At 42.7% G+C, this 26,599-nt stretch overlaps 1 protein-coding gene across 6 annotated transcripts in view; it reads left to right on the top strand.

The window, feature by feature from the left end:
• Positions 1-1,981, top strand: part of ATPSCKMT (ATP synthase c subunit lysine N-methyltransferase) — an 88,328-nt gene extending 86,347 nt beyond the window's left edge. For all 6 annotated transcript variants that reach the window (XR_015148614.1, XM_086361203.1, XM_086361212.1 and 3 more), the window contains one exon: positions 726-1,981. Coding sequence is in view for 3 of the 6 variants with exons in the window: in XM_086361203.1 (XP_086217329.1) it covers positions 726-941 (216 nt within the window). In the remaining 3 variants the exon portion in view is untranslated. The remainder of the gene's footprint in view (positions 1-725) is intronic.
• Positions 1,982-26,599: the final 24,618 nt, after the last annotated feature.

Below are 26,599 nucleotides of genomic sequence, written 5' to 3'. Positions count from 1 at the left end.
CCTGCAATGCAGGAGATGTGGGTTCGATCCCTGGGTCAGGAAGATCTCCTGAAGAAGGAAATGGAAACCCATTCCAGGATTCTTGCCTGGAGAATCGCATGGTCAGAGGAGCCTGGAGGCCGTAGTCCATGGGGTGGCCGAAGAGTCTGAGACGACTTAGCAACTAAACAACAATAATGGCATTCTTCATAGAACCTAAATCTACTTTGGGAGTTGTAATTGAACTTGAAAACACCTGAGGCTAAGGCTTCGGGTGTGCAGAGGGGTAAACTGAAGTCAGGTCTGGGGAAAATAGGGTCAAAAGGAGCTTAGAGAAAGTGGGGCAAAGGGAAAAAAAACATGTTGTAAAGTCAGAGAGAGGCCCAACTTTATCAGCTGTGATGATGCAAAGATAAAATAAAAACTAAGGCTGAAATAAAACGACTCTGAAAGTTTTAGAATTAATTGAAAAGATAATGTAGCAATATTCATACAGATAAATTAGAACTCGAAATGAAAAGTGTTAAGGACAGAGACAGACAATTCATAAAAGTGAAGTTGCACCAAAGAAATATAACAGCTTTGACATTGTAAACACCTACTACCACAACTTTTTTGTTCTTGTTTTTAGTGCCGCCCATGTCAACATCCTCAATTCATTTAGCCTTTTTTAGTTCCTATTGAACAAGTAAAAATTGGAGTGTTTTTATTTTTTAAAAGATGCCTTTGTTTCTTTTTCTTTACAGCTGTCCTGGGGCCTCACTGCCTGTGGACTCTCAGTTGCTGTGCGCGGAGGCTGCTCGGGGCAGTGGCTCTTGTTGTGGAGCACAGGCCCCAGGAGTTTTGGACGAGGGCCTCGCTGTCCTGCTGCATGTGCGATTTTCCCAGGCCAGGGGTCAAACCCATGTCCCTTGCTTTGGCAGGCGGGTTCTTTATCACTGAGACATAAGGAAAGCTCCTGAAGTAGTTACTTTTAAAAGACACTGAGGGATTTTCTGGTGATAAGCTTACATACCTTCCTATCGTATACAAAAAAAGTTTTATTATTTTTGTATACATACCTTGCAAGCACATGTGCTAAGGCACTTCAGTTGTGTTCGACTCTTTGTGACCTTATGGACGGGAGCCCCTCCAGGCTCCTCTGTCCATGGGATTCCCAAGCAAGAATACTGGAGTGGGTTGCCGTGCCCTCCTCCAGGGGAATCTTCCCAAGCCAGGGATCGAACCTGTGTCTCTTACGTTTCCGGCATTGGCAGGCGTGTTCTTTACCACTGGTGCCACCTGGGAAGCCCTGTATACATGCCTTATTCTTGTATAATTAATGGTCCATGGATCAATTTGACTTATCTCCTCTTAAATTCCAGTGTCTACTTATGGCTTAAAGTAACCTGATAATAGGGCCATTATCTTGCCACATCTTTGAAATATTTACAGCTAAGTTTCTTTGAAAAAGAAATTGACTAACCTAGAATTGAAGAGATGTTAACACACTGCTCTTGTAATGGGGAGAACTGTGAACTGTGGCCTGAAGATATGCTTACATACTGATCCCTCGAGCCTCTAAATACTACCTTACTCGTGAAGAGTCTTTGTAAGTGTAATAAAGTGAAGAATCTTGAGATGAGACCCTTCTGAATTACCCAGGTGGACTCTAAGCACCATCACAACGCCATCACAAGTGTCTTTGTAAGAAGGAAGCAGAGGGGAATTGGAGACACAGAGGCGGAGGCGACATGAAGATGGAGGGAGAGACTGAAGTGAGGTGGCCTCCAGCCAGGGTGGGCAGCCCCCAGAAGCTGGAAGCCATAGACAATGGATTGTCACTAAGGGTCTCAGGAGGAAGCAAGATCCTGATGACACCTTGATTTCAGACTTCTGGTCTCCAGAACTGCAACAGAATAAATTTCTGTTGTCTTCATGCAGATGTATGGCAGAAACCAGCACAGAATTGTAAAGCAATTATCCTCCAACTAAAAATAAATACATTTTAAAAAAGAAAAAAGAATTTCTGTTGTTTAAAGCTACTAGTGAAAGTGTTAGTCTCTCAGTCATATCCGACTCTTTGTGACCCCATGGACTGTAGCCCACCAGGCTCCTCTGTCCATGGGATTTCCCAGGCAAGAATACTGGAGTGGGTTGCCATTCCCTTCTCCAGGGGATCTTCCCGACCCAGGGATTGAACCTGGGCCTCCTGCACTGCAGGTGGATTCTTTACTTCCTGAGCCACCAGGGAAGCCCTTAAAGCCACTAAGTTTGTGGTAATTTGTTATGGCAGCCATAGGAAACAAAATTCTCAAAAATGAACAGATTAAGAAAAAGAAAAACTAATTAGAATATCAAGGATTTGAAAAATGGAATTAACTCTACATCCAACTGAGTGTGCTCCTTTTTAATACATACATAGAAAAATTTATTAAAATTGACCTACGCCACAAAGGACATGTGAATTTCCCAAGTTGAAGTCATCGAGTCTTCATTCTTTTGGGGGCAGTGCAATAAAAACAGCAACCACCCACAAAAAGATGGACAGAACATCCCCTGAATGCATTGGGAGATTAAAAAATATCTTCTAAATAATTCATGTTTTAATGAGAAAATCAAAATGGAAGTTATAGTACTTAAAAGCAAATGACTACCCGAGCTGTGCATATAAACTTGTGAGATAAAACCACAGTGTTACTCAAAGGAGAATTTCGAGCTAGGAATGCATTTATTAGAAAACAATAAAGATTGAAAAGAAATTATCTAAGCTTTCTTAGCTGTAAAAAAAAAAAAAGAACAGCAAAACAAATCTAAAGAGAGAAGGAAGGAAATAATATAGATTAGAGCAGAAATTAATGAAGTAGAAACCCAGAAAGTCCAGTAGCATTAATCAACAAACAGAAGCAAGTTATTTGAAGTGATTAAGAAAACCAGTGAGTTTTGGGCAGGTATGATCAATAAAAAAGAAAAAATATAAATAAATATTATGAGGAAACAAGAAAAGATCTATAGTTGTAAATATTTTTGACTCAAAATATTTTAAAGAATTAAATATCTTTATACTAATACTTTCAGTAGCTGATATTGAAAAGTTCCTAAGATACAAATAATCAAGACTGACCCAAGAACAAGTAGTGAAACAATCATAAGTGGAAATGATAGACAAAGATCAATAAGCAAGAGGAGTTGCAGAGTCAGACATGACTTAGTGATCGGACATGCCTTAGTGACTGAACAACAAAACCAAGTCCATACTGCTTAATGGATGTGCTGTGTGCTGTGCTTAGTCACTTAGTCGTGTCCGACTCTTTGTGACCCCAGGGACTGTAGCCTGCCAGGTACCTCTGACCATGGGGATTTTCCAGGCAAGAATACTGGAGAGGGTTGCCATGCCCTCCTTCAACGGATCTTCTGACCCAGGGATCGAACCCAGGTTTCCCTCATTGCAGGTGGATTCTTTACTGTCTGAGCTACCAGAGAAACCCCAATAAATGAGTTCTACCAAACAGTCAAGGAGAAGATAACTTAGATTTGGGGAAACTATTCTAAAGTATAGAAAAAGATGGAAAAAAGACTTCGTAGCCATCCGGTGGCTCACACTCTGTGATCCCAGGGAAGACCTGGTATAGTCACATAAATACATAAATAAAAATATTAGAAAAAGAGAAAGAATGCTTACCAACCCATTTTATGAAGTTAGTAGAAAACATGTTATCAAAACTACACAAGGAAAGAATAAAAAATCCCAAAGGCTCATTACACTTATGAATGTGTATGCAGAAATCATAAAAATATTAGCAAATTGAATTTTACAGTTTATTAATAGGACAATACACCTTGAGCCAGTTAGGGTTGCTTCAACAAAGAATATTAATCAGTGTGGTTAACTGCCTGAAATTAAAAGAAAAAACCCCAAGCCTCCATGATTTTCATAATAGATGCTAACCTCTCTCCCCCACCCACAATAAATATTCATTCACCACATAAACCCTGAGAAAACTGAATAGAAGGAAGCTCCTTGAACTAATAATAAAGAACATATACCCCCTTACTTACATAGGAGTCCCCTTACTTAGTGACATAACAAAATTTAAGTAGTTACTGCTCCTATATGTCTTAGCTACAATTCAAGAAAAGAAATAAAAATTTAAAGGAAGAAACAAAACTGTTATTATGTTCAGATGTTATAATTGCTCAAGTTGAAAAACCAAAGGAATCACCTAGTGAATGATGAAGACCAATAAATTAGTTTAGCAGAAAGGCTGAATGTAAGCTGAGTATATAAAGAGCTTTAATTTTTCTTTAGCTAGCAATACGTAGCTAGAGATTACAATAGAAGAAAAATGATCTCCTTCATAATAGCAATGAAGTACATTACGTACCTGAGAATAGACTTGTGGCCACCATGCCAGTGGCATAGCCAGCCTCCTTCCTTCTTTACTAAACAACTGCAAATTATGTTTCTGTTGGCAATACTCTAAAAAAAAAAAACAACAAAAAAAAAACTTGATCTCCCACCATACTTTGTAGCTAGGGTTGCCCATGGGATAGCAGTCACACGCTCCAAGAAACGTACAGAATTCCATGGGAGGGCATTCCTTACCAGATAAGAAGAGAATGTCACCTTCTTCCTGCCTGGGAGACAGATAAGATGCTAGGAGGCACAGCAGCCTTCTTGTGGTCACAGCATGAAAGCTTCCTGCTGGGGATGGTGGAAAAAACAGCAGAAGATGCTCTGTTCCTTGATGATTTCCTGGGGCAAGGCATTGGGCCTGGACTGCCTTGGGCATGTTGGAGGGAGGTGGAAAGGAGGAAGGGGCGGGGGGACAGGACAGGGGCGAGAGGGAGGGAGAACCTCACTTGTTATAGTCACTGGTGTTTAGATTTTCTCTACCTCACAAGTGAACACATTGCTAACTGATGCAAAACCTAAAAAATGTTAAAACCCAGATGAACAAATCCATAAAATTTCATAGTAGAACATGAAACGTAGCCTAAAAAATGGAGAGCTGTACTCTGATCCCAAATGGAAAGATTCCACATGGTAATGAGGTGGTTGTTGTTGTTACTGAGTTGCTAAGTTGTGTCTGATTCTTTGCAATCCCATGGACTGTAACCTGCCAGGCTTCTCTGTCCCTGGGAATACTGGAGTGGGCTGCCATTTCCTTCTCCAGGGGATCTTCCCGATCCAGGGATCGAACCCACGTCTCTTTTGTCTCCTGCATTGGCAGGTGGATTCTTTACCACTAGCGCCACCTGGGAAGCCCCAGACCCCTCCTGGACAGCATGAGTGATCGCTTTCTTACCAGTTACATCTTCATCTGCACTCTAGTTGGCTGTCTCCTCAGACAAGTTATGTTGAGGTGCCCCTCATAGGCTTGCTCTCCTCTCTAAGAGCATCCTATCTCAAGAGGACCCCTCCCTTAGGTCCTCATGCAGATCACCAAATCAAAGCCCAAATCCTATAGGTGGTTCTTTCTAACACCCTCTTCCTGACCATCCCACCTCCCCCAGTTCTCCACAGTGCATGGTCTCTCTCCTCACAATGAGTAATAAACATGACTTGTTTACCAGAAATTCAAAGTATATTTCTGGTGGCTTTGCCTGGATGGCACTGACAATACATGTATGTGAAATATATGAAATAGAAATTAAAAGTGAGCCAAAATATGTAATATTAAGAATAGCATATTCCTGTTTATTAATGGTGTGAAACTTTCTAGACCATTTCTTTCTGCTCTCATTAGAGTACATTAAGAACTTTATTGATGTTCAGTTGCTAAGCTGCGTCCATGGACTGGGGCATGGCAGGCTTCCCTGTCCTTCACTGTCTCCTGGAGTTGGCTCAGACTCATGTCCACAGCCTTGTGTAACTCAATGCAGCAATGAGCCGTGCCATGTAGGGCCACCCAAGACGGATGGGTCATGGTGGAGAGTTCTGACAAAACGTGGTCCACTGGAGAAGGGAATGGCAAACCACTTCATTATCCTTGCCTCAGGAACCCCATGAACAGTATGAAAAGGCAAAAAGAACTTCTAAAAATAGTAATATAATCAAATATTCATTATGAAAGAAATCTTGTTTACTTTGTTGTGATACAGTGATCTGAAAGCTAGATTCCAAGTTCAGTTTATTTTGACAAGGATTTTAATGTTGTCTTAGCTGAGAGGGCGAAGAAGGCGATGGCACCCCACTCCAGTACTCTTGCCTGGAGAATCCCATGGATGGAGGAGCCTGGTAGGCTGCAGTCTATGGGGTTGCAAAGGGTTGCAAAGAGTTGGACACGACTGAGTGACTTCACTTTCACTTTTCACTTTCATACATTGGAGAAGGAAATGGCAGCCCACTCCAGTATTCTTGCCTGGAGAATCCCAGGGATGGGGGAGCCTGGTGGACTGCCATCTATGGGGTTGCACAGAGTCGGACACGATTGAAACGACTTAGCAGCAGTAGTAGCTGAGAGTGAGATTTTCCAAATATAGGTAGATCCAAATGGTTTTGCTTACTAAACCATGAGATTCATTTTTTTTTTTGACAGTGAAAGTTTTCCTTTATTGAACTTTGTCTATATGGTTATGTTAGTAAATGTTTAAAAAAGTGAAAAATAAAAATTGCAATGAAGAAGAAAAAATTATGGACTCATATGTTTAAAATTCCATTAAGATACTTCTAGGAAAAAGAGAAAACTTACATGTACATAATAGTTTTTTTCCCCCTCAGTGGCAGATAGTATAATTAAATTTTCTGCTCTTAAGCCATAACTTCTGCAAATTTGTCAATGAGTTTTAAAAAATTCGATCTTGTCTTATTTATATGTAATTTACCATAGAGCCAGCTTTGTTAATCTATTTTCATTTATAGTTGAAGGATACCTCTTTATCATTTACATCATCTTTCCTTCACATGAAGAAGGAAAAGTCATGTTTAAGGCATTAATGGATGTTTGGCAAAGATTTATAAAAATTCCATTTTACAATAAATTCCAGAAATTGAATTCCTGTCCATGGTGAAAAATTTAAAAAAAATCACATCTACCAGTTATGCAATTGAAAACTTGTGGAATCAAAAATCCATTCAAAATATTCTTTTGTAAGTCTTTTAAACAGATTAGAAAATTCTGTTTTAAGTGTACAGATAGGAGAGTTTAGTGGATGATGTATTATCTCATTTGGGGCAGTAAAGTCATGTAATAATGAAAACATTTCCATTTATCTTTATTCAGAAGCTGTCTGTATAACATGGCTCTTTCTTTCATATGCATTTTAAAAATGTTACTTTTACTTTGAAGGGACAGATGGAATGTGTCTAGTTTTTCATAAGTATGATAGTGGATTACATACTAGTGGTTTTTAAAGTGGTTTTTTAAATTGGGAAAACTTACTTTTTTGGTGCAAGTACTGTGTAACTAACCGCTTTATAATTGACAACTGTCGCGAGCGCTTTGCCTTGGCTAATCAGTCTCTGTGAGGTCTCAAGAGGGCCTCGTGGACCTCATTTCATTGCTCATTCTGCTCTTGGAAGGAGTGCAATGTCCATGTCTCTAACTGGGCAGATATAACTATTGAGCCACCAGACCCCAAACAGGAGCCCTCATGTAGGGTTACCGGCCTGACCTCCCCAGCCTGTCCACCCACCTCTCCTCACTCCAGGTGACCTTGGGATTGGCCATCACTGGACTAAGTGGGCTCCCCAGGATTCACCTGTATTTCACACTGATCACGTGGCCTTGAACAAGTCACCCACTCTCTGGCCCGAGTTCGATGACATGAAGACCATCAAGTCAGAGTGCTTCCTGGTGCCTCTGAGTGGATGAGATGGAGCCAATATGGAGACAACTCAGCAAGTAAGTAAGGCTTGAATGTTGGGCCTTTATGATCCTTTAGAGACAAGAGAACAAGGTCATTGTCCTATCAGAGAGTATAGAGGACAGGGGAGCCCAGAGGCATGAAGTCAGCACTCGGCTCGGGGATTGGGGGCCTTTTTGCTTCTTGGGGGAATGTGGCATTTTATGGGGTCCCAACAGGTGGGTTTGATTTAGTTAACAGGGATTGAGGAGAGGAGTCTTCCTCTGAGTTGACAAAGCAAAGCAGACAAAGGAATCGAGGTGGAGAAGGCAGGCTGCCCTCAACAGTAAAATGGGGGAGGCTGTCTAGACCAGGGGATGTGGCCATGGTCTCTTAGTAGACCCTGAGACCCCCCGGGAGTCACAGGCCCTGTGAACCCCCTGGTCCTTCCCCTTCTCCCACAGCACCCTCTTACACTTGGTATGGTGGGTTAAACTCTTCTGTGTCCACGCACAGGGGGACAACTGGCCCAGTCCCTTCCTCCTTCCTCGTATACCTGCCCTTTAGCTGTGCCCTTGCACTTGTCTGATTTGGCTATAAGGGCCTAGTGAACTTGCTTACTTAGAAAGGGATGCTGAATGATGATCTTTAAATTATTAATGATTTCAGCACTTTGTAATTAAAATGCTCATTTTCTCCATGAATTTCAAGCACACATATATCACAAATACAGACAGAATCTATTTTAATGAATAACATTAAAACACTCAATTCCAAGTAATGAGGTTATTTCCATGTCTTGGCTGTTAGTTCATATTTGACTCATTCATTTATTTATCCACTCACTCACTGAATACTTTTGCCCCCTGCTTGGAGTAAAGTATTAATACAGCTTTGTAGATGTAACTGCCATCCATTACCTTGAAACAATATCTCTACACCTATTTGCCATGAAATGATGGGACCAGATGCCATGATCTTAGTTTTCTGAATGTTGAGCTTTAAGCCAACTTTTTCACTCTCCTCTTTCACTTTCATCAAGAGGCTTTTTAGTTCCTCTTCACTTTCTGCCATAAGGGTGACGTCATCTGCATATCTGAGGTTATTGATATTTCTCCTGGCAATCTTGATTCCAGCTTGTGCATCTTCCAGCCCAGCATTTCTCATGATGTACTTAGAAAACTAAGATCATGGCATCTGGTCTCATCACTTCATGGGAAATAGATGGGGAAACAGTGGAAATAGTGTCAGACTTTATTTTTTGAGCCTCCAAAATCACTGCAGATGGTGATTGCAGCCATGAAATTAAAAGACACTTACTCCTTGGAAGGAAGGTTATGACCAACTTAGACAGCATATTGAAAAGCAGAGACATTACTTTGTCAACAAAGGTCCGTCTAGTCAAGGCTATGGTTTTTCCAGTAGTCATGTATGGACGTGAGAGTTGGACTATAAAGAAAGCTGAGTGCCTAAGAACTGATGCTTTTGAACTGTGGTGTTGGAGAAGACTCTGGAGAGTCCCTTGGACTGCAAGGAGATCCAACCAGTCCATTCTAAAGGAGATCAGTCCTGGGTGTTCACTGGAAGGACTGATGTTGAAGCTGAAATTCCAATACTTTGGCCACCTCATGCGAAGAGTTGACTCATTGGAAAAGACCCTGATGCTGGGAAGGATTGGGGGCAGGAGGAGAAGGGGATGACAGAGGATGAGATGGCTGGATGGCATCACCAACTCGATGGACATGAGTTTGGGTGGATTCCTGGAGTTGGTGATGGACAGGGAGGCCTGGTGTGCTGCAGTCCATGGGGTTGCAAAGAGTCAGTCATGACTGAGCGACTGAACTGAACTGAATGAGACATATGAGTGAAGATATCTCAAGAAGATTTCAGTCCCCAGTTATTAAATCACACCCAGACTCTGAGGTGTCTCAGACGAGGTCCCAGAAATCCTGGAGCAGAAAAAAGTTGTTCTTATTGTGCCCTGTTTCCTGATCCCTAGAATCTTCAGCATAATACATTAAAAATATTTTTAAAGACTTCAAGAGAAATTCTAAGTTTGCAGCTAAATTGACAGGAGGGTAAAGAGATTTCCCATATTTTCACTGCCTTAAAAATATGCTATGATCTACCTACTCATTCCTTCCTATTCGCCCGCAGCACCCAACTTCTGACAACTACTTTTTACCTGACTTTTCCAGAATGTTATAGAGTTGGAATCATACAGTATTTAGCCTTTTCAGATTGGTTTCTTTCATGTACTAACATGCATTTAACATTTCTCTATGTCTTTCATGGCTTCATAGCTCATTTCTTGTTAGTGCTGGATAATATTCCATTGTCCATTATTCATGGAGTGAGTAATATTCCATTTCATGTATACATATCCAGGTATATGTCTTGGATATACCATGATTTATTTATCCATTCAGCTTCTGCAGGACATCTTGGTTGCCTCCTAATTTTGGCAGTTATTAATAAGGCTTCCATAAACATCTGTGTGCCAGTTTTTGTGTGGGCATAAGCTTTCCACTCATCTGGGTAAATACCAAAGAACATGATTGCTGAATTGTATAGTGATATTGTATTTAATTTTTTAAGAACCCATCAAACTGTCTTCCAAAGTGGCTGAACCAGTTTGCATTTCCACCAGCAGTAAATGAGGTTCCTCTTGCTCTCTCTCTCTCTCCCTCCATCTCCTTTGCTATATAAAAATGGGTTTCAAACACAGGATTAGGAAACCAAATAGTACAGGGGGCCATATAATGAAAAGGGACAGTGCTTTGCTTGGCCCCCCTTCACCATAGTTGAATGCTTCAAACAGAACTGCTTTGAAGCGTTTCTGTGTTTCAATCTCCTGGTGGTTCCTCTATGTCTCTCAACAAAGCACTGACCTGGCTCTCTCCTGATTTATCAGTTCTGAACACCATCTACTGGCTTCCTACTGAGAGAGATGGGGTGGGGCCTGGGGGGAATTCAGCTCTCCCTTCTTCCCCATCCCAACAGCTACATCATGTATTTCATTCTGCCCCTAACTGTGTCACTCTAAATAATGCATTTAAACATCTAATTTCTGTTACTTCAGCTTCAGAAACCAACATACTGTCTCTCACTCCCTTTCTTTCTCTCTCTCTCCTCCCACACAGATGTTTCATTATCTGAATTTAAAAGGAAGATCAAACCCATTTATGCACAATTCCTCTACAAGGACCCCTGCCAAGCATCATTCTTTCTACTGAGGTTTGCAACAGAGGCGCCCTGGCCGCCAGATGTCATAGGCAGGCAGACGCTGCTTTCCTGGGGTTTTCCTCCCAGCTTGGTATTTTGGGTCCTTGTTTCCTTCCTCTTTCAGGGGTCCCTCTCCAGATGCTCCCCAGCTTTGGGTGTGTCCTATGCTTATGCCTGCCAGAGGCTGATGGTTCCCTACTGGGAAGTGAGCTCAGCCTCCCCAGCCTGTTGGTTTCCTGGAGGCTCTGACCTGATAGAGTCTCTTTATCAGGGCACTAATCTTATTCATGAGCACTCCACCCTCATGACCTAATCACCTTCCTAATACCATCACCTTGGGGATCAGGATTTCAACAAATGAATTTTAGGAGGACACAAACATTCATTCCATAAAAGTGTCAATGTCATAAAAGACAAAGAATGGCTGTGGGACTATTACAGATTGAAAGAAATTAAAGAATCCTAGTAACTAATACCTGAGCTGGGTTGGATTTTGTAATGGAGGAAAAAATTCTCAGATGTTACTTTTGGGTTAGTTGATATAACTGAACTAAGCAGATTGGATAAAAATACTGTTTCCATCTGGAGATTGATAACTGTGGTGATTATGTAAGACAGTAAGTATTCTTACATTTAGGAAATACACACAGAAGAAATTAGGATTAAAGGGCTATGATGTAAGCAGTCTTTGTTCAAAGGGTTGAGAGAGGCAGAGTTAAAGATGATAAAACAAATGAAGCAAAATGTTATCAGTCAGAGACTTGGGGTAAATGGTGCATGAGCGTTCTATATACTATTTTCATTCCTGACACTTTTCTGGGTGTTTGAATTATTGCAAATAAAAGGCAAGAAAAAGTGAGCAAGGGACAAAAAAAAGGCTGCAGGAAACGTGCACACACATGTCTTCGAGCCCTTGGGTCAGTACTTTTTGGGGAAAATTCTCTGGATTCTTGGACATGGAATTGCTGGATCAAAAAATAGTCACACTTAACAAAATTTGGTTGATATTGCCAAATTGCCAGGCAGTTTTTGCTGCACTGTATGTCTTAAGATAAAATGTGGTTGAAATTAGCATCACTGATGGAGGCTGAAGACATCACCACCAAAGGGTGTGTTGGAGGCTTCTTGGGCATGGATCCCATTTTCAAAGGCCCTTTAAGCACCTCACGTGCCTTACAGTGGAGGAGGAATCATGGGAACAGTCATCCCAGGTGTATTAATCTATCTGGACTGATGTAAAAGAGTATCACAGACTTGGGGGCTTAAATAACAGAAAAGTATCAGTCTACAGTTTTGGAGGTCAGTCTCTGATATCAAGGTGTCTGCAGGGTTAGTCCCTTCTGAGGGCTGTAAGGGAAGGATGTACTCCAGGCTTCTCTGCTGGGTTTGTAGATGGCTGTCTTCTTCCTGTCTGTTCACATCATCTCCCCTCTGTGCGTTTCTGTGTCCAAATTTCCTGTTTTTATAGGGATGTCAGTCATATTGGATTAGTGCCACCCTGGTGTCTCAGATGGTGAAGAATCTGCTCTGCCTGCAATGAAGAAGATACGGATTTGATCCCTGGATCAGGAAGGTCCCCTGGAGGAGGGCATGGCAACTCATTCCTGTGCCTGGAGAATCCCATGGACAGAGGAGCTTGGTGGGCTACAGTCCATGGGATCTCCAAGAGTTGGACTCAACTGAGTGAATGACTCACTTTTCAGTGACATCACTTTAACTTGATTACCTCTGTAAAGACCCTGTCTCTGAATAAGGTCACATTCTGAGATACTGGTTGCTGGGACCTAACATATGACTTGGAAGGGGTGGGCCCCACTCCACCCATAACAACAGGGGTCTGTGTGCTCTTGAGCAGTTCTTAAGTTCTTCCAGGCTTACCTTGCATCTGCCTTGAGCCCTGTGTCTGGACTCCATCTATTTGGCCGCATAGCTTAGCTTCTTTTTCATCTAGCCTTGCTCACATTGGCAGCTGGGCTTGAGGCTTGTTCTCCTGGCTCTCACCAGGCATTCACTTCTGGTAGGCACCCCCAGAACCACCGGAGGAGAGGCCCTACAAACTGTGAAAGAGTTGGTGGCCAGAGACAGGAGAGAAGAGATGAAGCCTGCATCTCAGTGACACCCCACTTTTCTCAGCATCCTCTCCACTGCTGGAAACCCATCATTTGTTACTGTTTGTTGAATACAGGGTGCGCTGAATATGGTTTTCTGGTTGTGAATACAATCCCACCAGCACATCCTATTCCTTCTATTCATTGTACCCCATCTGCTAAACCCCTTCTGGGCACAAGGCACTATGGCAGGAAGTCTGTTAAAAGCTGTAAGGAACAAGAGGGAATCACACTGAGGACAGCGTCATCAGAAGATGGGGGACTTGGGAAAAGACGCCTGTGCACGTCCCGCGTCATGTCATCAGTGGGGAGCGTCTGCTCCAGAATAACCCCTGGATGAAAGATGCCATGGCCCATCCTCTTAAGGACAATTAGTGTAAAAAAGAGCTGGAGCCTCTGGAACAGCATGGGCCAGCCAGTCAAGGCTCTCATTGTGAATCATACCGTAAAGTCTGTGATTTGCACACAAGGCCCTGTGTTGCCTCTTCACTCTTAGTAAACTTTGCATGAAAACAAGCTGCACCGAATCAGAGGGAGGCAACACAGATTTTGAATGGCTTCATTTCCTTTGAGGCTTCTCATTTAGCACCAGAATTCTGATGATAACTCTTAGACACAACTACATGTCCCCATGGGCCAAGGAACAAGTCAGCGGTGGGCTTTAGGGGGCCTGTCTGTTCACACTCCACACTCTGCAGCTCCCCAGGATGCTCCAAGTGTCCTCATCCTAGAGCTGTCCTGTGGGCATCGCTGCATCAAAATATTTTCTTTCAAATTGAAAATCCCAGTAGCTCAGAATCACCCAGATGTAATGAACCAGGTGAAAATCTGATTTAATACCTGTCTGCAAACTGAGCACTGTGGGGAGGAAGGCAGGGGCTGGAAATTCCTTCAGGATGGAAAAGGAAGCCAGCGACCCAAGGCAGTCACTCATCTGGACAGCAAAGGACAGAGGGACGATACAGCCAAGGCAAGGATGTCACTCAGGATTTCAGGGGGTCCTCCTGGGGGGCTCTTAGCCCTGGAAATGAAGTTATAGAAACTGGAACAACCTTGCTGTCAATCCTAATGCCAAACATTTTTCCTTCCTCTTACCTTTGCCTCTATATGGGGTTGAATAGTGTCCCCCCTGCCACCCCAGTTCATGTCCACCTGCAGCCTCAGAAGGTAACCTTATTTGGAAATAGAATTTTTTGCCGTTATAATTAGTTATGATGAGGTTATACTGGAGCAGGGCCGGAATATGAGTATCTAATGGCTGATCCTCATAAGAAGAGAAAGCGGGTGCTCAGATATGCAGGGAGAAGGTCATGTGATGACGGGGGCAGACACTGGCTGATGCATTTAAAAGCCAAGGGATGCTAAGTGCTGCTGACAGCATCATCAGATGCCAGGAAGGGGCAAAGAAGAATCTCTCCAGAATCTCTAGTCAGCTCACGACCCTGCTGGCACCTTCATTTTGGACTTCTGGCCTCCAGGACTGCAAGCAAAAAAAAAATTTCTGTTGTTTCCAGCCACCCAGGTGGTAATCATTCTTTTTGGTATCCCTCGGAAAACAATGGGGCTTCCCTGATGGCTTGGCAAGTAAAGAATCTACTACAATGCAGAGACACAGGAGATACAGATTTGGTCTCTGGTTTGGGAAGAGGAAATGGCAACCCGCTCCAGTATTCTTGCCTTAAAAATCCCACAGACAGAGGAGCCTGTGGGTTGCAAAAGAGTTGGACACAACTGAAGGACTAAGCACCTACACGCAGGAAAATAATGTGTGTGTGTTAGTCGCTCAGTCAGGTCCAACTCTTGTGACCTGTGGACTGTAGCCCACCAGGCTCCTCTGTCCATGGGGTAGCTATTTGGATATAGTTTAAAAGATCAGAAACTTCCTTTTCTTCTTGGGAAGCCAAGGGGAGGTCTTATTTGCACTCACAGGTGGGTTGTAGAGCTGATCACAGGCGGGTTGGGGATCAAGGCTGCTGAACTGTCAGGTCTGTTTCAGAGGTGGAAGATTGTTTTGTCTTTCTCTTGTTCGAGGGCTCGCTGGAGCTGAGACTCTGATGGCTTTTCAGTCATGTGAGAGAAGCAGCTACTCAAGTATTTAATGAGGTTCTTGGTTCCATAGCGAGTGCCATGGGGTTTCTCCTGGTTTCAGGAGGAGGCTAGATGGGCAGACATGTGTGAAGGGTGCCAAATAGAGGTGTGTGGTGCAGAGGTGAGTGAGTACTCTCCAAGTCAAGAGAGGGGGGCGTACCATCAGCTGGAGGAAGTCAGGATGGGCTAGAGGGCACAGGGCCTGGGGAGTCCCTGTGGAAGCCTGACTTGCCGGAACAGGTGTTGAAGAACTGTCTTAGTATCAGTTTGCCGACTCATTGGAAAAGACCCTAATTCTAGGAAAGACTGAGGACAGGAAGAGAAGGGGGCAACAGAGAATGAGATGGTTGGATGGCATCATCAACTCAATGGACATCAGTGTGAGCAAATTCGGGAGATGGTGAAGGACAGGGAAGCCAGGCGTGCTGCAGTCCATGGGGTCGCAAAGAGTCAGACACGACCGAGTGACTGAACAACAGCGGTTTGCTGGATGGGTCAGCTGAGGGGAAAGCTGGCAAATAAGAAGGAAGAGATATCCCCATGGGCATCTAGTGTCCCCAAGTTCTGTGCTGTGACAAAGCTCTGCCAGCTTCAAAAAACATCACCACCCAGATGGTCATGGCTGCTGAAAGGCAAATGGGGCCCAGAACCTTGCTGCTTAGGGTTCTGAGTTCTGGTTCTCAGTCTACGGTTTCAGCAAGTCTCACTGACCTTTTTGTGCCTTTCTTTCCTTCCTTAAAATAATAAATCACCCACTGTCACATCCAGTTTCAAGCAGCACATAAATGATCATAAAGCAGGCTGGAAATGTAAATTATCAAGAAATGATAAATGGTGGGTCCTAGGATGCTGCCAGCCTGGCAGTATCTTCTTTCTGCAAAGCTTTCCACTGGCCTTTCCCTGAATATTTAGACTACAAATAAGTTTCACTTTTTTTTTTTTTTTTTGGTTGAACACAAGCTTGAGCTCCTCTGTACTGAAGTAAGGATCCTGGTTTGTTTTTCCTAGTCAATTGTCTTTCTTTTTTTTTCTTTGGTGAGAGGAGGGTGAATGTTAATTAATTATTTAAATTGGGGTATTGGGGGCAGGAGGAGAAGGGGACAACAGAGGATGAGATGGCTGGATGGCATCACTGACTCCATGGACGTGAGTCTCAGTGAACTCCGGGAGTTGGTGTTGGACAGGGAGGCCTGGTGTGCTGCCATTCATGGGGTCGCAAAGAGTCGGACACGACTGAGCGACTGATCTGATCTGATCTGATCTGATGGTTGCTTTACAGCGTTGTGTTAGTTTCTGCTGTACAATGAAGTGAATCAGCTACATGTGTACACGTATCTCTTCTCTCTGGGACCTATACCCTCTCCATTTCCTTTCTAGCTCCCTCTTTAAGGACAAATTTCCTACATCCTTGAGCCCCTTGGAAGTGACAAGGAGTGTAGCAGGGTTATATGCATATAAATTGCCATATTTTTCAGAATCAGACTCTGCAAAGCTTCTACAGTTTTTGAGAAGCTGCAGAGGTGTGGAAAGACAAATGTGAACCCCTGTGAGGCGGGGTCATGAATGGGGATTGTGCCATGGGTATCATCATAGGACTACCATCATGCTCATGGCTGGGTGCCTGATTTAATTTTGCTGTTGTCATTGATGATGGTGCTTTTATTTTTTCCTTTTTTAAAAAATTTATGTGAAATTCACTTAAGAAAGTTTTTTTGGGGGACAAGTTTTGCAAATGTTCAAATCAAACCGGATGAAGAATACCGTATTCTAATGTGATATCATTTTGTCAAAAATATATGCAAAATCAATACCTGATTTAAATTTTTTACATAAATTTAAATATTTAAACAACAATTTTATTTAAAGGAATATTATAGATTATGAAATGCAAACTGAAACTCCACACTAGGAAAAGTGTTTTTTTTTAAAGAAAAAAAATTCAACATTATTGCAACTATTTACTGTGAAATGTTTCTTATTTAAGTGAATTCACTACAAATGAATTTTATTGGAGTATAAAATGCACCCCTTTTAAATATACCTATTGATGACAAATAAATACAACTGATGGTTTTCCCAGGTGGCGCTAGTGGTAAAGAACCTGCCTACCAAAGCAGGAGATGTAAGAGATGTGGGTTCAGTCCCTGGGTGGGGAAGACCCCCTGGAGGAGGGCATGGCAATCCAGTCCAGTATTCTTGCCTGGAGAATCCCATGGACGGAGGAGCCTGGAGGGCTACCGTCACAGGGTCTCAAAGAGTCAGATGCAACTGAAGTATGAGCATGCGTGTGCATACATCTGATAATCACTACCACCAGCTTCCCAGGTGGCTCAGAGGTAAAGAATATTTTTGCCGATACAGGAGATGCAGGTTTGATCCGTGGATTGGGAAGATCCCCAGGAGAAGGACATGGCAACCCACTCCAGTATTCTTGCCTGGGAAATCCCATGGACAGAGGAGCCTGATGGGCTACGGTCCATGGGGTCATAAATTGTTGAACACGACTGAGCAACTAAACAACGATCCTCACTACCACAGTCAAGAGGAAGAGCACTCCACCACCCTCACCTGGAAGTTTTCATTGGCTTTGCAAACTGCTGCCCCTCTTGCCCCTGCCCCTTGGCTATCACTGTGGATTAAGTTTTAGAAGTGAATGATTTCATGGCATTTAGTATATTCACAATGCTATGCAGCCATCACCTTCATCTGGTTCCAAAACAATTTCAACACCCTAAAAGGGAACCTCGTACATTAAGTTGTGGCTCTTGTTCTCCCCTCCTGTACCCTCCAGCACCCACCAATCTGCTTCCTTTCTCCATGGATTTTCACCTTCTGGACATTTCATGCAATTGGAATCAGACATCCCTTTGTGCCAGTCTTCCTTCTCTCAGTATAGCAATTTTGGCTTTTATCTGTGTTGTATCAGCACAGATGTAGCTTGGACATATTACAGGTTTGGTTCTGGACCACCGTAATAAAGTGAATACTGCAATAAGATGAGTTGCATGATTTTTTTGGTGTCTCAGTGTGTGTAAAAGGTATGTTTACACTATACAGTAGTCTATTAAGTGTGCAATAGTGTTATGTCTAAAAGAATCAAGGCTCATACCTTAACTAAGAAAAACTTTATTGTCAAAAAATGTTCCCGCCTTGGTGACCAGGCTCCATCTGTGAGGGAAGCGTTGGATTTGCTGTTGCAGGTTAGGTATGCCCTGTGGACCCATCTGCACAGACAGGAGGTGGGGTCTGTGAACAATTGGCATCCCCTTCTTGAAACACATGGTTAGAGTGGACGGGGGGAGGGGAGAGTGGACATTTACTGAATGAAGAAAGGACACGTGGAGGAGTGATGGGAAGACTAACAAACGCCCATCAAAGAGTTGGCGGGGCGCGTCATCCAACTGTACCTCCAGGCCCCAGACCATCTAACATAGGAGTCTTCTTAGAGTACCTACTGTGAGAAGGAAAAATGGGAAGTTGATTGTATTAATACATAGGGAATGTCCCAACCTTTGGAAATTTGCTTAATAGTATTTCTGTTTTCTATGAAATTGACCTGTAAATTTCCTTCAGATCAGTTCGGTCGCTCAGTAGTGTCTGACTCTTTGCGACCCCATGGACTGCAGCACGCAGGGCTTCCCTGTCCATCGCCAACACCTGGAGCTTGCTCAAACTCATGTCCATTGAGCTAGTGATGCCATCCAACCATCTCATCCTCTGTCATCCCCTTTTCCTCCTGCCTTTCATCTTTCCAGCATCAGGGTGTTTTCCAGTGACTCAGTTCTTCACATCAGGTAGCCAAAGTATTGGAGTTTCAGCTTCAGCATCAGTCCTTCCAAAAAATATTCAGGACTGATTTCCTTTAGGATTGACTGGTTGGATCTCCTTGCAGTCCAAGGGACTCTCAAGAGTCTTCTCCAGCACCACAGTTCAAAAGCATCAATTCTTTGGCACTCAGCTTTCTTTATAGTCCAACTCTCACATCCATACATGACTACTGGAAAAACCATAGCTTCGGCTAGATGGACCTTTGTCAGTAAAGTAATGTCTCTGATTTTTAATATGCTGTCTAGGTTGGTCATAGCTTTTCTTCCAAGGAGCAAGCATCTTTTAATTTCATGGCTGCAGTCACCATCTGCAGTGATTTTGGAGCCTCCAAGAATAAAGTCTGTCACTGTTTCCATCGTTTCCCCATCTATTTGCCATGAAATCATGGGACCAGATGCCATGATCTTAGTTTTCTGAATGTTGAGTTTTAAACCAGCCTTTTCACTCTCCTATTTCACTTTCATCAAGAGGCTCATTAGTTCCTCTTCACTTTCACCATAAGTGTCATCTGCATATCTGAGATTATTGATATTTCTCTGTGCAATTTTGATTCCAGCTTGGGCTTCATCCAGCTGGCATTTCACATGATGTACTCTGTATGTAAATTAAATAAGCAGGGTGACAATATAAAGACTTGTTGTACTCCTTTCCTGATTTAGAACCAGTCTGTTGTTCCATGTCCAGTTCTAACTGTTGCTTCTTGATCTGCATGCAGATTTCTCAGGAGGCAGGTAAGGTGGTCTGGTATTCCCATCTCTTTCAGATTTTTCCACAGTTTGTTGTGATCCACGTAGTCAAAGGCTTTGGTGTAGTCAATAAAGCAGAAGTAGATGTTTTTCTGGAACTCTTTTGCTTTTTTGATGATCCAGCAAATGCTGGCAATTTGATCTCTGGTTCCTTTGCCTTTTCTAAATCCAGCTTGAACATCTGGAAGTTCTCGGTTCATGTACTGTTGAAGCCTGGCTTAGAGAATTTTGAGCATTACTTTGCTAGTGTGTGAGATAAGTGCAATTGTGCTGTAGTTTGAGCATTCTTTGACATTTCCTCTCTTTGAGATTGAAATGAAAACTGACCTTTTCCAGTCGTGTGGCCGCTGCTGAATTTTCCAAATTTGCTGGCATATTGCATGCAGCACTTTCACAGCATCATCTTTTAGGATTTGAAATAGCTCTGCTGTAATTCCATCATCTCCACTAGCTTTGTTTGTAGCAATGCTTCCTAAGGCCCACTTGACTTTGCACTCCAGGATGTTTGGCTCTAGGTGAGTGATCACACCATTGTGGTTATCTGGGTAATAAAGATCTTTTTTCATGTGAATGTCCTTAGCTTACCTTATGTTGTAGCAGTGCTTCATAACCTCTTTTCACATCATGGTATGTGCAGAAAATGACAGCATTTGTACCAACACTGGGGTAACTAGAGGCTGCTGCCCATGGCCAGAGGTGAGGGATCTGGACTCAGTCCTGGGACTGGGGAAACCAGATCCCACAATCATCTTTAATCCATTTGCCAAAAGCCACTGAGCTATGGTGCCCCACTTGGGAAGCTCTCTTTTCAGGGGTTGTTTCAGGATAAAATCTGTATATTTATTAAGTTGTATCAATATTATTTATCAGTCAGACAGTCATGCACATAGTCAATGTCTGTACCATTAAGCAAAAAGTCCTTATCTTGAAGGAAAACGGTAACCTGCTTGTTCAAGGAAGTGTAGTGACTTCACCGACATTTCGTGCTAATTTTTTAGATTTGTCCTTCATCCAAATGTAAAATCCCCTATTGCCTTATTTTCCCCTGAGTTGAGTTCATCCAAGCAAGAGTTAAGCTATAATGGAGAGTGTCTCCTCCTTGCTTTGGCCACTTATTGCTTCTAGATGGCTTATTATATGAAAAATGTTGCCCATCCATGTGACGCTCACCGCAGAAGTGGAGATGGTTCCTGTGGTTAGGTGTAGTATCTATTCATTGGTTTATAGATCCAGGAGACCACAGAGAGTTCCATGAAACCACGTGATTCGGGAGGCCTGGAGTTTGTATGATAAATCAGAACTAACTGGAGAAGGTCCTGGACTGTTATCTATGCTGCAGAGAACACTTCCTCTGTGGAAAGCGCACAGTAGATCTCCTTAGCAATCATATTTGTTTTTGTGGAGGTAGAGGTGGAAAAGGACGGGGTTTCGGCGTCAACACCATGGATCCCCACTTCTACAAAGTGAGCTACATCCTGGGAGCAGGACAGGCTTTGGTCTTGCGAAGTCTTGGATAAAGTTAGCTTATTGGGGAAGTGGGAGGACCAAAGGAATAATCACTAAATGTCAAAACTACCCATCTTCCCAAACCAAGGAGCAGGAATCATCAGATGCTCCTCAGGAGAGTCATGACGATAGGGTAGAAGGAGTGAGGAATAAAACAGCAAAGACTTGGGGAAAGGCTACATGCCTTGAAATAAAATAAAAGGCAAACTAAAAAAAGCAAGAGGTAGCTCCTTGTTCTCATCTCCTAATGTCCCCCAGTATTGGGAAGTGTCTTTGGAGCCTGTTGAGGACCCAAGGAATGTTTGCTGAATGAATAAATAAATGAACCCAAACATTCCTCTCCACTGCTTGTCCACAACCTGGAAAAACATCTCCCAAAGCAGAGGCTAAAAATCTAAATAGATTCAAGTTCAAGAACAAAAGTGAGTATTAGAAATGTGAAATACTTTAAAACTTGAGAAAAAGACAATGTTTAAATCAAAAGTCACACAACATTATTAATCAGCTATACTCTAATATAAGTTAAAAATTAAAAAAATCAAAAGTAATTTAGTAACAACTTGGTGAAGTAGTGGAATGATCAACAGGTTGGGAATCAGGAAGCCTGGGTTCTGCATGACATATTTTTTCAATTTGATACATGCCATGACAAGGTGTTTTTGATCACTAGGGAAGGGGAAGAATATTCAATAAATGTTGTGGGGAAAAGTGGTAAGGAAATAGGAAGAATATCGCCATAGGACAAGTCATACCACACAACTGAGTAAATTCCAGTTTTAAAAATCAAGTGAAAAGTGATAAAAGTAGCAAGCTGAAGTAAATAGTATTGCGTACTTATTGAGCTCCTCAGTTCAGTTCAGTTCAGTCTCTCAGTCATGTCTGACTCTTTACGACCCCATGGACTGCAGCACACCAGGCCTCCCTGATCATCACCAACTCCTGGAGCTTACTCAACTTCACGTCCATCGAGTCAGTGATGTCATCCAACCATCTCATCCCCTGTTGTCCCCTTTTTCTCCTGCCTTCAATCCTTCTCAGAATCAGGGTCTTTTCTGGTCAGTCAGTTCTTTGCATCAGGTGGCCAAAGTATTGGAGTTTCAGCTTCAGCATCAGTCCTTCCAATGAATATTCAGGACTGATCTCCTTTAGGATGGACTGGTTGGATCTCCTTACAGTCCAAGAGACTCTCAAGAGTCTTCTCCAACACCACAATTCAAAAGCATGCATTCTTCAGTGCTCCTAGTGGAAGGAAATTTTTGTTGAAACTTTTGGGATTAGTGTTGGTTTTAAGAGCTCTAAAATATTATTTTCTTATTTTTGTTCAAACGTTTGTTTGGATTTGTGAGGAAATTGTATTTGTAAGATAAACTGAGAAATACACAGGCAATATGCAGACTAGCACCTATTTTGACTAGATTCTCATAAGGCCAGTGCCGCCAGGATCCAGTGGTGGGTCCCTTTCCAGATTCTTTTGATATAAAATGTGTTACACTTTATAAATGACTATGAGCCTTGTAGTTTTCATTCAACGCGGTGCCTTGGAGCGCTATCCATTTTAGTACCGATCGATCTGTTGCTTTCTTTCTAACTGCTCCACTCAGGATATGAAGACAAATAGGGCAGCACCTCGAAAGTCCTGAGGGAAAGTGACTTTGCACTAGAATAACAGTGGAATTCTATGCCAAAAGGAGGCATTTTCAGATGTGCAAGAACAGAGTGTGCTTTCCAGCGTTACTAAAGGGTGCGCTCCAAGAGGGAGAAGCAAGCAAGCAACAAAGCAGGAGGAAACGGAGTCCCCCAGACACTTAATATTCCTTGTTGTTGTTGTTTAGTCACTAAGTTCTGTCCGACCTCCTGGACTCTAGCATGCTGGTCTCCTCCGTGCTTGGGATTCCCCAGGCAAGAATAAGGGGATCTTCCCGACCCAGGGATCGAACCTGAGTCTCCTATGTCTCCTGTATTGCGGGTGGGTTCTTTACCACTAGCACCACCTGGGAAGCCCCAGAATAGTGAATGACAGAGAAACCAGGAAGTCGATGTGATAATTCAAGTAAGAAATGCTGAAGCCTTAACTCAGACCAACCTTTCAGGCAAGAAGTACTGGAGTGGGTAGCCATCTCCTTCTCCAGGGGATCTTCCCAACCAGGGATGGAAACCTCATCCACTATGTCTTCTGTACTGCAGGCTGATTCTTTACCCACTGAGCCATTGGGGAAACCCACATTGTTCCTTAGCCCTCTCGTTATATCGTTACTGCTCTGTCTGTCTCCATCTCTCTCTCTCTCTGCTTTTCATATTTCCCATTTCCTCTCCTCTTTAGAACCCTCGTTCCTCATCTGAAAGTGTGTGAAGTCACTCGCTTGTGTCTGACTCTTTGCGACCTCATGGACTGGAGCCCACCAGGCTTCTCTGTCCATGGGATTTTCCAGGCAAGAATACTGGAGTGGGTTGCCATTTCCTTCTCCAGGGGATCTTCCTGACCCAGGGATCGAACCTGGGTCTCCCACACTGCAGACACTTTACCATCTGAGCCACCGGGGAAGCCCCTACAAAGCCGCCTCGCTTTATTATACCAGGCAATCCAGTCCTCTCTTTATCTCCCTGGCCTGCCCTGGTTTCTCCCCGGAAGCTTTCGCTTGACTTTCCCGATTTGTCAAGTCCCTCTATTGGAAATTCTTCCTCTTCCCTGCTGTACTGCAGGGTCATTTAACATTGTGCAGACATTTAAGTCCAAGCACTACTATAAAAAATGACTCAGCTACCAGAAGCTCTTCTCTGAGCAAAACTGGCTTGCAGATTTATTTTCTCTATTGTTTTTCTGTCTTCTAACTTATTATTTTCTACTTTTTTCTTAAATAATTCTTTATTTAACTTCCCTTTAGCTTGCTTTGCGTCCCTCCACCTTTGTGAATTGGGCACTTAATCCATTAGTTTCCTTCCCTTTGTTTTTCTTCTTCTCTTTTAATGGATAGAATGTAAGTGTTTTCTGCTAAGTTTGCTTAGCTCTTTCCTATGGATTTTTACCTCTGACCATTTCATTATTGTTTTCCAGATGTTATGTATTTCAGTTTGTCCACTTTCTTTGACTCAAAGGGAACTTAAGAGTATTTTTTTTTTCCCTTCTAGGTGGAGAGATTTTGTGTGTTTTGATTTGATTTTCAGTTTCTGGCTTTCTTTCACTGTGATCATAGAAAGTTTTCTTCCCTGTTTTTGTTTTCTGGAGATTTTGTTTTTGGCATGAGTCCAGTTTTTATGATAATTTCATGGGCAATTCAATTGAAGGTGTTTTCTTTATTTTCAGAGTGTATGTGTGAATATATTTGTGTATACACAAAAGCTTCCCTGATAGCTCAGTTGGTAAAGAATCCACCTGCAATGCAGGAGACCCTGGTTCGGTTCCTGGGTCAGAAAGATCCGCTGGAGAAGGGATTGGCTACCCACTCCAGTATTCTTGGGCTTCCCTGGTGGTTTAGCTGGTAAATAATCCGCTTGCAATGTGGGAGACCTGGGTTTAATCCCTGGGTTTGGAAGATCCCCTGGAGAAGGAAAAGGCTACGCCTGGAGAATTCCATGGACTGTATAGTCCAAGGGATTGCAAAGAGTCGGACATGACTGAGCGACTTTCACTTTCTGGGCTTCCCTTATAGCTCAGTTGGTTAAGAATCTGCCTGTAATGCAGGAGACCCCAGTTCAATTCCTGGGTTGGGAAGATCCCCCGGGGAAGGCATAGGCTACCCACTCCAGTATTCTTGGACTTCCCTTGTGGCTCAGCTGGTAAAGAATCTGCCTGCAATGTGGGAGACCTGGGCTCGATCTCTGGGTTGGAAAGATCCTCTGGAGAAGGGAAAGGCTACCCACTCCGGTATTCTGGCCTGGAGAATTCCATGGATTGTATAGTCCATGGGACTGCAAAGAGTCATACACGACTGAGCGACTTTCACTTTTCAAACCAAACTTATTTATTAATGATTTACTTAATTACTTTACTAATTATACTATTTTGGTCTTTGGTAATTTATTTATTTACTTGTCCTTTTTATGTATCAAGGACAGATGGGTGTGCTTAGGGCTGTTACACCTGTACTGTGAAATTGTACCATTGTGCTCATTTTTGTCTTTTTATAAATACAAAATGGTGGTCTTGTGCTATTAAGGTCACAACTCTTGTTTTTGGTTTGTTTGTTTGTTTGTACTCGAGTTTTGGAAACATTTTATTCAAAAGTCAAAAGACTTCCCAGTCTTTATAAAGTATTTTGTTTTTGGAATGGCTCTTGTGTACAGCCTAGAATTGGGTCTTGCTTTTGGTATCTGGTTGCTTCCCCTCCCCGCTCCCTTTCCCCTCCCTCCCCCTGCCCCCTCCCTCTCTCCCTTCCTTCCATTCATCATAGATGAGTTAAGCTTGTTTACCTCTATTAATCGGACTTCCCTGGTAGTTCAGATGGTAAAGAATATACCTGTAATGCAGGAGTCCTGGGTTCGATCCCTGGGTTGGGAAGATCCCCTGGAGAAGGAAATGGCAACCCACTCCAGTATTCTGGCCTGGAGAATCCCATGGACAGAGGAGCCTGGTGGGCTACAGTCCATGGAGTAGCAAAGAATTGGGCACGATGGGGTGACTGCATATACACACACATACCCAGTTTTGGTCAGTCACACCCGTCTATCTTAGTATTTATCCTTGTAAGGAGATATGTTTATATTTCTACCACTTGACTTGTCAGCTGTGATGCCTTTGCTGTCTTTTGGCTGTTTTAAATGAGGTGATTGACAAACTTACTGTGCCTTTTACCTTCTCATCGCCTGCGGCCTAGTCTTGTTTTTGTGTCATCCCTACACAGTGGTGGCATATGGCGTCTACTTCTGCTCTGTGACCCCAGCCTACACATTTGCTTTAGTCTTATTTTACAGTTAAATAAATCCAACGCCACTGCTAGGCTCTTTGTCTGTGGTTTTCCTGGTCTTCGTCGGATGGGCAGAAGTTCATCCTCTAGCAACTTTCTCGAAAAGGGCTCATGATAATAATATTCCATAACTTCTTGCAATTAAACACAAACCTACCCTTTATACCCAAAGGACAGGTTGAACTTTCTGTATGAGTATCTTATAAATGCTGGTCCATTGTCTTTGGGTTTAATGGTGAATAAATCTGAAGCCAGACAGATTTTTTTGTCTGGATTTTTTTTTTCTTCTTTTAAACTCCAAAAGTTTTACTATGATTGAGCTGTAGTATTAACCACACTAGGTCAACTATTTTTTTCCCTGGTACCCTTTTGATTTTGCAGATTACATTATTCTTTTTAGATTTCATGAGCATTTTGTGGACTATATCATTAAATATTCACTTTTTAATCA

The sequence above is a fragment of the Bos grunniens genome, chromosome 20, assembly GCF_055505025.1.
Source record: "Bos grunniens cultivar Pamir isolate PY7600 chromosome 20, Bosgru_T2T1.0, whole genome shotgun sequence".
NCBI classification, from domain to species: Eukaryota; Metazoa; Chordata; class Mammalia; order Artiodactyla; family Bovidae; genus Bos; species Bos grunniens.
Note: the sequence above shows the minus strand (reverse complement) of the source record. Positions and strands in the feature narration are given on the sequence as shown.